The following is an 11632-nucleotide window of genomic DNA, read 5'->3' on the forward strand; positions in this document are numbered from 1 at the left end:
CCTGGGCTGTGCATGCCCAAGGCAGAGGCATGTGCTGCAGCCCATTGGGCCAGGCACCCAGCACCAGCCTCCTCCTTCTGACCAGGGGTGCAGGCACTTCCTTCCCAGGGAGCAGGACATACAGGCTGCCAGCAAGGCTTCTGTGGTGTACAAGCTGGCAGCTAATTAGGAGCTGATTAGATTGGTCACCTGCAACCCTGATCGGCTCCTTAAGGCGACCAGGAGACCAAGCCAGCAGAGGCTCCAACACAGAGGGTGATAGGAGGCTGGGCTTGTCAGCCACAGCAACAAGCCCCCAGCCCCTAGCCATATCTGAAAGGTAAATGTGGACAAATGACACCACACAGTTTCCTTTGCACAACATGTGAATCCAAAACACAGAGCCTAGTTCAGGAGAAGAAAATGGCCTGTCTGTGGTGGAGGGCAGCCCTTTCTGCATCCCAGTGGGTACATGGCAGCTGGCCAACACTCCACCACCTGGTCGATGTGGAAAAGGAAGTTTCCACCAAAGGGCAGCCTGTTGACTAAAAGTCTCTTGCTGCTTCTTGGGGAACCAGGTCCTTAGTTCCCGAAAAGGCCCAGCTGTAGGTCACAGGTTCCCTGGCTCCTGGAGAACTCATGTCACCCTCTTGAGCACGCCAACTCAAGAGGACAGAAGAGATCTCTCTGGTGACCACCTGGAGCACATTTGTAGCCCCTCTAACAGACCTTTTCCTTGAAGTTCTCTCTCATTTTCTTCCCCCTAAGTCTCACAGGAGCCACTCCTCCTCTCTGCCCTCTCCCTCTTCTGCCTGCAGCCCTGCAGGCCTCCCAGTCTTTCTCTTGCCCTTAGTCCCTGCTCAGCTGATCCTGCAGTTCCCTGTGGCCACTAGGAAGACTTCCCAGACACAAGACCTTCACGCCTCCCCCACCCCCACCCTCCTGCTCCTCCGCCCAGATCCTGAAGGGACTGTCCCTGCTAGACTGGGTGCCAGGACTCCACACCTGTGACTTGCTGCTCTCTGCTCCAAGAGGGGTGCAAGTAAGTTCACTGGGCTCTGCTCTGTGCCAGGCACTCACACCTAGGGTCCCTGTTCTGCCAAGAGACACAGAAGGCCAAGCCAGTTTATAAGCAAGGAGACACTCAGCCAGATCAGTGAACTTGCCTAAAAACCTGTAGAATCCTGGAATGTTTGTACCTAACACTAAACATCGCTCTCGTCACCCACTGCCATGTAAGTGTGCCCTTCCCACCCCCCACCTGTCTGGGCTCTCTGCTGACCCCACCCCAAGCAGCCCCTGCCCTGTCCACACTGTCCACACCACAGTCCTGCTCTGTGCTTCTGGGCTATGTGTCCATGGAAATCAGGCGAGGGCTGCACTGCTGTGGGTCACCTGAGGCCTTGGTGGGGTTTATTTGCTGCAGAGAGGGGGTGGGGTAGTGTGTGGGCTGCAAGTGCCTGGCTGGGACACCACCTGGAGCAGGATGGCCTCCCCTCGCCCCTCATTACCCATTACCCAAGATGTAAACACAGCAGAGGAAGTTTAGAGAAGCAGCAGCCCGTGGCAGGATGATTTATGGCGACCCATGGAAAGGCCTGAGAGAGGGTCGTAGTTGGCTGTGCAGTGGCAGAGCACTCTCCAGGATCCCCCACCTCTGGGAGCCAGAGGTAGGCAGCAAGGAAGGGTGTGACCCGGCCAGCTACAGCAGAAGCCCTTCCCGTGCCATGTGGACTTGTGGCGATCCTTCTATGTCTCCTTTTGCACAATTAGGGGCTTTGGCTGGTGTCTGGGAGGTCAAGTTAGCTCTTGGTCTCTAGGACCAAAAGATTTCAGAAACACAGGCTTGTGTGCATGCAGGATTGTGTGTACATGTGTGTGTGTGTGTGTGCGCGCACATGCTTGCATGCACGCACTTTGAGGGTTGAGAGTTGTACAAATAAGAGGGCAGAGTGGCCAGCCCAGCAGGACTGAAAGGAGAGCAGTACCTCCCAGGTATAGGAAAGAGTAGCTCCTGAGTGCTGGGCCTGGCCCAGAGCAAAGCCCACAGGTGGGCAGAGGCACATGCCAGACCCGAAGCTTTGGCGAGTACCACCAGGCGGGCGTGGGAGTACGGGACACACTGCACCAGGGCTCATTGCCCTCTGGGTCTGTCTCGCCCGAGGTTTGCTGTTGGGGGGCAGCATCCCCCTGCTGGTGCCCCCTTTCCACCCAAATTGTCCATCTCCAGTTCCCCTAACACAACCAATCCTTTTCCTGGAGTGGCCAGAATAGTAGAAGATGCCTTGCGGGAGCATGCCCATGCAGGAAGCAGAATCATCCAAGGAAAAAAGCAGAGGCAAACTGAGGCAGCCCCAGGCTCAAATCCCAGCCCCTCCTTTCTTTTTTCTGCCACTCAACTTTTAGTAACTGCCTGTTATATTTCTTTTCTTTCTTTCTTTTTTTTCTGTATTTAGGACAGGGTCTCACTATGTAGATTGGACTCGTAGTGATCCTCCTGTTTTCAGTTTCCCAAGTGCTGGGATGACAGACACGTGCCACCATACCCAGTCTCAATTGCCCTCTTAGCATGCCGGGGGACGGGGCTGGCATGGCAAGCCGGGAACCTAACCCTGGCTGCTGTGCTCTGCCTAAGCAGACGCTTTAGTCTGCTGAGCCATCAGGCCGACCCCTAAGTATGCCATTTAGTTTACAAAGTTGATCTTTTCTTTTTCTTTTTCTTTTGGTACTGGGAATCAAACTCAGGACCTCACACTTGCCAGGCAGGTGCTGTGCCACTGAGCTATATCCCTAGCTTCCCAGACCCTCCTTGTACTTGCTTTGGGACAAAAAGATTCAGTGCCTGTAGAGCACTAAGCTGGTATCAGATCAGCAGTAACATTGTAGCAACTCACCCCCCACCCCCCACCCCACCCCCAGTCCCCGCCCTGCTGATGCCTTTGACTTTTAGAATCTGGTCTGGTCTGCCAACATGGCCTAAGCCATTAGGAGAAGGCTGGGAACTCCCCCTCACCTAGCAGAAATGGGCATCTGTGTGCAGTGGGTATAGGTGCACGTGGCAGCTGCCCAGTCCTGTGGGGACAAATGGCTCCTCAGTATGGCATCATCGGACAAGCCCCAGAACCTAAGGTCCTGGATGACCCTGGACGTTTTCATCTCTGGACGTTTTGCATCTCAGGGCTAAGCAGGCCCTGCCAGCTTTGATGTGCTGTGAAGCTTTTAGGAATCATGCCAGACGAGGGCTGGCCAAATAGCTCAGCAGATTAAAGCGCCTGCTTAGGCAGACACAGGGGCCGGGAGTACAATCCCCGGCCTGCTGTGCCGGCCCCACCCCTGGGGCACCCTGAGAGGGTGATAAAGACTGGGCGTGATGGCGCATGTCTGTAATCCCAGCACTTGGGAGGCTGTAAACAGGAGGATCACTACGAGTCTGATCTACACAGTGAGACCCTGTACACCCTGTCCTAAAATACAAAAATAAATAAATAAATATTTTTAAATTAAAATTTAAAAAATAAAAAACATGTTTAGGAATCATGCCAGACAGTCTACCCATGCACTTCAGACTGAGAGAAGGTGAGGCTTCCCCCATGCAGGAGACCTGGGCACAAGGGGTGAAGGCCGCAGACACATAGGTTGTAGGAGATCAGGGTTCAGGCAGTCTGGCTACACGGGATCTCAACCTGTCTGACCTGCTGGACCCAGTCTGAGGCCCAGACAGTTATCACAAGAGTTCTTCCCAGCCAGGTCCCGTGGAGGGCTCTAGCCCCAGTGGCAAGGCTCCTGTGACCCAGGTACTACGCCCTCCGAGGTTGTCTCCTCTGCAACTCCTTGAAGCTCTCTACAAAGGTCCCCCAGACTCGGACCCCAGGCCCCAGTACTGGCACGAACATCAAGGCTGTGATGTCCAGCACTTAGACTTGGACCACTTGCTCTGGAGACCTCGCCTGCCAGGCTTCAGCCCTGTGCCAGGTAGCCCTCTGCAGGGACCTGGGGCCAGACAGTGCTTGCTTTTCTGTGCTTCCTCCCTTGGGCTTCTGCCTAAGATCACAGTTCTGTCTCTTGCCCTTGGAACAGAGTTTAAAGTTCCTGGGGGGCCTGTTCCTGCTCCTTCACTGTACATGTGGGGAAACTGAGGCCTAAGAGGCAGCTCTGGTCCAGTTTCACAGCAAGCCTAACTTAGGCGGGCGAGGGGCTTCTGCCTCCCATGCAGGCCAAGGGGCCCTGCTGGCTCAGAGCAGACTTGGCTCCACCGTGCCAGTCCCTGCACAGCCTGGGAATGCACGGTGTGTTTGGTTTGGCCTCAAGGCCTTTTTGCCATGAGGCAGTTTTCCTCAGCATGAGCCTGGGAGGGGGAGGGATCTGGAAAAGGGAGCTGAGCTTTGTGAGCAAAATGGGACAGGGAGATGGGGTGGGGGCACTTCCCCCTCCCCAGCTCCACCTCATTTCCCTGGGACTCCCTCCAAGCAATAAAAACCCCACTCAAGCTCCAAGGGGGGAGTTTTTGTCTTCAGTTTTCAAAGTGTAAAAGAAAATGCCTTTGGGCACCTTATGAGACACAATTTTCAAGACTCCTCCTCGGTCTCGCCTTCCCAGCCCAGCCTCTTCTTGGGGCATGCCAGCCTGCTCCCCAAATCCACCCTCAACCTCCCAGCTGCTGGAGCCAAAGCACCAGGCAGCAGCAGGGAAGGGCTCTTTATGGACTTGTTGGGGTTGTGTGTGGTTTTTTTTAGTTTTTCATCTTTATTAGAAAAGAAGGCAGGATACTGAGGTAATGACCCCTGCCAGGCACAGGGGCCGAGGTCAAAGGAGGCTATGGGGTCCCCCCTCTCCCCAGAGCCTTCACCAGGAACCCCTTCTCATCTCCATCACCTGCTTTCTCATGGTTCAGGTGGGGAGACGGGGCCCTGTGCATCCCATCTCTTGGAAGAAACCCCACCTACTTGCAGCTCAGTGTGCCCATCATGCAGATGGAAACCAAAAAATAACACAGGCATAGCGCTGAGCTCAGGGTCTGCCAGCCCATACAAAGTGGTGAATAAAGGGGGTACATTATTAGCAAGAGAGGCACAGACATAGAACTAATAATGATGCTAAGAATAGCCAAGATCATCTCACACCTCCTAGGGACCAGGCAGTGTTCCAAAATTCTACACATCGAAACCTCGTGTGAGATAAGCCTGCCACACAATGAAATCAGTGAGAAATGTGCAAGAGTTGGTGGGAGCCATAACTACCAGCTGGCACTGGGGGCTGCAGGACATATAAAGTCCCTCAGGAAGGGAAAGGAGCCAGGTCTTCGAAGATGAACTGGACAGTGGTGGCAAGATGGGGTGTCTTTGGGGTGAGGGTCTTCCACACCCTGGCCCTGCCATCTGTTGAGGGGTGAGTTAACCTCTGTGCCTCAGGTTCTTCCTAAGAACGTGAACAGCCCTGCCTCTGCTGTCATGAGGAGGACTTCCTGATTATCCGTGGGACACTCACCCTCCCCCACCACATGCCTGCCTTCCCTGCCGTCCCACCTAAGCCTGATGGGAATCTCTGTGGGCAGGTTTGGCATGGCTTGGGTCTTGGCCCCCTTCTTCATCCCAGATCCTGTCCCTCTTAGCCACAGTTCTGTCACATAGCTCCCCTGATGCCTCTCTTCACCATACCTCAGTCATTGTCCCCTTTCTCGCTCAGTCCCTGGCCCCTGCTTCATCTGTGTCTCTCTTCTTCCTGCCTTTCCTATGTCTCTTTCCTGCTCCTCAGCCCCTACCCCTCCAGCTGCCCAAGGTCCCTTGTGCTCAGCCTGTCCTTCCTGCCATGTCTCCTCTTGTTTCTTTCTGCCTCCCTGTGTCCTCATTCTGTCATGTAAGCTTTCCTGAGCCAAATATCTTACCTGTCACCTTGACCCTGGCCTCCATGTTCGTGATCTGTAAATGACTCTCCATCTCACTAACACCGACACTCCCCGTGGATGGACCACCCTGTTTTCCTCAGCGGCCTGGGTGTCAGGTGCCTCACTCAGCCTGTTTTAGCTGCTGAAAAGGGCAATTGACCTCCTTGTGATGATTTGTTATGAGGCCCAGAAATGCTGTTTATAAAGTCCTGGACTTGGTAATCCTCAGTAAATTGTGGTTGTGACAAGCATGGTGGATCCAGCTGGGAGGTGAAGCAGCGGGGGCAGAGCCCCTGTGGGCAGGGGTGGAAGCTGAGTACCCCAGAGGTCCCAGAGCTGTCTCTTCCCTAACATTATGATTTTGTCCTACCTGAGAGTCATTCTTATAATCGATCCCAGGTGACCTAGGCCCGTCCCTGCATCCTGGCACAGGAGGGTGCACACAGCCTCCATGGGTCAGCCAGGGTGGTTCTGTGGCCATAGGTGGCTCATTGGGCATGTACATGCCCTGCCCCCTTTCCTCAGTACAAGCCCCAGAGGCAGACTCTGCCTGGACCGAAGAGGCTGACAGTCACTCTGCTATGTTTCCTCCCTTCCAGCACCACAGCCTCACCACCTCCACTGGCCCTCCAGCCCACCACTAGCTCTGGGACCGCCAAGCCCCCCTTCCAGCTCTCCGAGCAGCTCCAGCATCAGGACCCACCAGGGCCCACCAGCAGCTCAGCACCAACCCTAGGCCTCCTCGCAGCCGTGGCTGCCACCATTGCTGCCCCCTTTCTGCTACACACTCTTGGGCCCTCTTGACCTCAGCCACTGAGTGCAGAGAAGCCAGAGAAATCACGTGAGGGTCTGTGGCCACCCCTTGGCCCCCGCCTCCACCTCTGGGAGTGCCACCACCTCAAGGGCAGTCCAGACAGGACCCTTTAGAACACTAGAGCTTTATTGTACCCAAGTTACATCTTCTTTTTTGTAGAAGGTCTTAATTTCCCATAGTGCTATGGGGCTCTTTTGTAAAATATGTGTCCATATTAAAAGAGAAAAAATGTATTTATTCTACCGATAAAACTATTTTTATGTGGCCTATATTGTAACCCCTGAATTAGCCCTAACACCAACCCAAAGAGGAAATCAGGTTGCCAAGACATCTATGACCTGCCCGGCCCTGGCTTTGAACTGGCTTTTCTCCTGGATCTCCAAAGCCTCCTGGGTCAGGCTTGGCTCCCCCACCATGGGGATCTCCAAGGGTGGGACAGGCAGATGGGCTTAGCTTTTGTGAAGCTGGATATGGGAGACAGAGGTGGGAATGCTGCCTGTCCTGTGGATGCATCCTGGGGCCTGGAAGGGAACATGAGGAAAGAGAATGCTGCTATTACCAACCCTGTGCATCTGTGAACCAGCTCTCCAGAGCACTGGGTGAGTGTTTCGACCAAAGTGCAGGGGTGAGATGGGCGAGGCGGTGCCAGGTGTCAAGATTGGCAGCCCCCAGTCCCACAGAACAAGTAGTCACCCTGAAATTCAAAGACAGCAAGATGGGGCTGCTCAAGGTCATGGAGCTAGTGAACAGGTAGCTCTAGGCCTCTCTGTCCCACTGTCATCACTCCAGCTTGGATCAGAGGGTCTGTGGAAGTCATGGACGAGTGGAAGAGCTGGGCTAAAGGACAGGGGTGGGCACAGAGGCAATTCTAGGGAGGTGGCGGGGTGGGGGGTTGTGGTCACAGTGATGGCAGCACTGGTGGGAACAGCTGTGCATCTAGACCCTGTAGTATAGGTGCTACTTAGCATACTCGCTCCATCATGGCTGCTTGCACCAGTGCTGTGAAGTAGAATGGTTCCCATTTCCCATGTAGGGGAAAAGAATCCAAAGAGGCAAAGGGACTTGCCCAAGGTCACACTGCTTCAGATCAGGATGACACCAAGCGATGCTTGTGTTCTGGTCCATGTTGGACATAGTCTCTCTGCCCGGGGAAGCCCCCACCCGCTCTAGTACCAGCTCCCCAGGCCAGCCAAAGGCACTGTTCAGCCAGGCACTCCTGATGTCCTTGTAGCCAGTGAGCACTGGCAATAGCATGTGCTAGTTTTCTCACCCCCCAATTTGTCACATCTTGGATCCAGGAGAGGCTTTTCTGCCAAATCAAAGGGTAGAATGGGGCATAACCTTGGAGTCCCTGTGAGACCTAGCAACCAGTGGCAGGAGACAGACAGCATGGCCGGCATCTGCCTCCCTGATGAAAAGGCAGAATTCTGGGTAGTGTGTTGGATGGTCAGAGGTCCCACAGCCATCCTGGTGGGCAGCTCAATTCTTTCTAGCTCAACCCCAACGGACAAGCTTGAACCTGAGACCTGGCAGAAACCTGAACCTCTACTTCAGAGGGTCTAGCCAGCCCCATGGGCACCATCCTCTAAACCGAACTTGACCTCAGCCAAGGCTGTAGTCAGTTTATCCTTGGCAAAGAAAAAAACAAAATAACAAAAAAAAAAGTGACTTCCTATTTCTGAGCGGGACAGGGCTTAGTTACATATAAAGCAGGCTCGGAAGTTGGACATCAAACAGATCGTGCAGAGCGCCATTGGGATGAGCTAAGTGTAAAAGAATTAGAAACACACAGGCCAAATTCCCCTCTGTTTGGGCAAAGTACAGCCTGAGATGTATGGAGAGCAAGCTCGAGGTTAATTAAAGATGAAGTATTCAGGGAAGCAGGCCAGGCACCTGACTGTGTGCCCAGATCGGTGCCAGGCACAGGGCCAAAAAGATGAATTAACACAGCATGTAATTACTGTACACATGCAGTGCCAGGCTCGCTGCACACGGAGCAAGTGTAATCACCCCTGCTGGCCCAGAGAAACCCACTCACAAGATGGGACAAGCAGAGGTGTCCTAGGCTACACTGTCTTGGCCCCTGGCTTCCTGCTGATCTGGTTCTCCTCCTTCCAGATCCCTCCATCAGGCAGACTGAGGATTCCAAATTCTCCCTCTGCCAAACATTCAGTGTTTAAAGAAAGATGGATGAGCCAATGAATTAGACAGACGTGTGCTGAGCCAGTGTGGGCCAGACGTGTGGAGCCACAGTCCACTGACCCCAAGAACAGCCAGCTAGCCAGAGCCTGAGTGGAGCTCAGCTTGCTGACATTTGTCACAGGTAACCTGAGGCACCTAACAGGAATCCTCAGTGGGACATTAGGACCCACTCATCCTGTGTCAGAGCACCTCCCCTCTGTAAGCAGCCACCCCGACCTTTGGAATGTGCTGCCTGCCTCAGCTTGTAAAATGCCCCTATTCCTGTGAGGGCAGCATGTGTCTCTCTTAACACTTCCATATTTGACCTTGAGGCAGGCAGGAGAGACAGGAAGCCTGAGACCCAGCCTATTAAGTGACCTGCCTAAGTGTAGGCAGCATGTGCCCCAGGTAACTCTGCGTCCCCTCTCTCTCTCAGGAAAGCTGATGATAGCTCCTGGGCTGCTCGCAATGGCCGTGTCTCCAACAACTGGTCTCACAGCCCTGCAGCCAGTGAAAACAGGGAAGGCCTCATTAGTCACCACACAGATAAAGGGATCAGCCTTCCCAGGAGTCACAAAGGGCGGCAGAGGTTCTCTCCAGTGCTGAGTGAGAGACCTAGAGTCCCTCTGCTGGCTCTGGGCATTTCCTTCATGGTGAATGGCTCTCCGGCATCCTTTAGACTGGGAGAGCTGAGCAGCTCAGGCCACTCATCCCAGCAGCCCAGCCTCCAGATCAGTACCATTGTCACAACAGGTCTCAAGGAGGAGCAAAAAACTCTTCCACTAAGAGGAAGTACCGTGAAGGACAAGAGAAGTTTTACCCAGCAGTTGTAGCTTTGTTGGTGTCTTGTGCAGCACAGGACAGAATTGAGGCTGGGGTAGTTTTGGTGATGATGGCATAAGAGCCTAGCTGTTCCAGAGTCCTACAATGCAGCCCTACTAAGCATGCCAGCCGTGTCTCATCTGTCCCACCCTGTACCTGACTAAAAGGAATCATAGATGTCATTTCCACGCTAGACAGGGTGTTTTATACGTGCTGTTTCCTAGACTAAAGCTCCCTTTGTTTCCCTAACATTTTATCCTGTAAGGATCAACTCAGTGCTGTCCCAAGAAAGCCCCTGTGCTGCCTTTGTGCATTCTTGGCATCTCATAAGACCTAGTACCCACTGGGTGACTGTCTCCTTGAGAATCTGCTCCCTTGTGGGACTGCAGGTAACTTCATGGTAGACGTCATGTGGATTTGTCTTTGTAACCTCGCCCCACACAAAGGTGGTGCTCAAAGATGTGTAGACAAGGAAAGAGACTAAAGGAAGAAAGCCTTGATGGTAGGAAAGGAGAGAGGCAGATTTAGTTCTGCAGCCTGATAGCTTCCACCAAGCCCATGCTGGTGGAGGGCGGCACACTTCCTGTTGGTGCAGAGGTGCAAGCAGGGCCAGGAGCTCCCTGGCTGGAGATGCAGTAGCAAGTTGAAGTCTTGGCAAGGGACCGGTGTAGATGACATTGAGGGCGCCCCCTGGCTCTGTAAGGCTCAGGCTCTTTGAACATTGTTATTTTTCTAAAAATTCATCTACATAGCCAAAAATATCACCCCCGCTGGCTGGCTAAAGCAGCAGGGGTCAGGAATCAGTCCAGCCTCCCTGCACCCCACCTGCATTCTTCAACAGCCCAGCCAAACCTGGCCTGAGCTGGCACAGCTGCCTGCTGGCCCTGGCTAGGGGGACCCTGGGAGGAGGAGGAGTGCTGCACTGGAGCCTAGGTGCCACCACAGCCCAAAGCTCCTCCTCTCCCTGTCCCCTGACCTTGAGTAGAGAAGAGAAAGCTCACAAAAACCTGGCCTTTTCCATGGAGTGCCCCCATCCACACCCTTTCTCAAAGGTGAGCCAGACTGTTGTTCCCCAGAGATACTCTGGATTCTTTGCTTTGATAGGTGACCTTGGGCAAGTCCCTGCTCCCTGGGAGCTTCCACCTCTTCTGTCACCTGGAGACCTTGTTTCCTGGGGCTAGGAAGGAGGATGCTGGCAGAGTATGGAGGACCTGTGAAGGCGAGGTTTGAGCCTTCCCCAGGCTCAGGGCTAGGCTTCTGCCTAGGACCACAGGCCGTCCTTAACTGGGAGTCTCTGGCAGGCCAGCAGGATGACATGGCTTGCAGGCCCCTCCATTCCAATTCCTGCTGTGGGGAGAGTGAGCTTTGAGTGGACCCAGGTCTAAGATGTGTCCTGTGAACTGCCCAGGCAAAGGACTCTCAGAAGGGTCTCTGGTGACTAGGATGGGGAGGTCAGTGCTTGGCCACAGGAGGCTGCAGCCCCTTTCTGGGGCTCCCAGAGGTTGCTGATGGCCCCTGGCACACTACACTGTGCCAACCAGCTTTTGCTCTCAGTGTATCTGGAAGGTACTCGTGGTGTTGTTTAATCCCCTCTCCCCTCACCGCTGTGAATTGTTGTGAAGAGTTCTTTAAGAGTATAATAGAAGACAAAGAAAGATGCTATTAATGTTATTTTGCCAAAAATATTTTTGTAGCATAATATATTAATAAAAGCCATTACAAACTGGACAGCTTGGTGTTTCCATGTGCTATGGGATCCTTCCTCTCTCACAAGGGTGTTTGGGGGCTGTTCTGCTGCAGGGCCTGCAGCAGAGGTGCCTGCGATGGGCCCATTTCCCATGTGGACTAGAGCAGGGCCATGAGGGTGGTTTGAGAGGGGGCCTGATGGCTTGAAGGACCTCACACAAAGGTATAGGTGGCCCTTTCCAGCAGTGGGAGCTGTACAAATGCACTAA

At 53.8% G+C, this 11632-nt stretch overlaps 1 protein-coding gene across 3 annotated transcripts in view; it reads left to right on the plus strand.

Moving 5' to 3' along the window:
* The window catches only part of Trabd2b (TraB domain containing 2B), a 210857-nt gene extending 199479 nt beyond the window's left edge, over window positions 1–11378 (plus strand). For all 3 annotated transcript variants that reach the window (XM_004639153.2, XM_023724216.1, XM_023724215.1), the window contains one exon: window positions 6460–11378. In XM_004639153.2, coding sequence (XP_004639210.1) covers window positions 6460–6664 — 205 coding nt within the window. In that variant the 3' untranslated portion in view covers window positions 6665–11378. The remainder of the gene's footprint in view (window positions 1–6459) is intronic.
* Window positions 11379–11632: the final 254 nt, after the last annotated feature.

The sequence above is a fragment of the Octodon degus genome, unplaced genomic scaffold (genome assembly GCF_000260255.1).
Source record: "Octodon degus isolate 3935 unplaced genomic scaffold, OctDeg1.0 scaffold00107, whole genome shotgun sequence".
NCBI lineage: Eukaryota > Metazoa > Chordata > Mammalia > Rodentia > Octodontidae > Octodon > Octodon degus.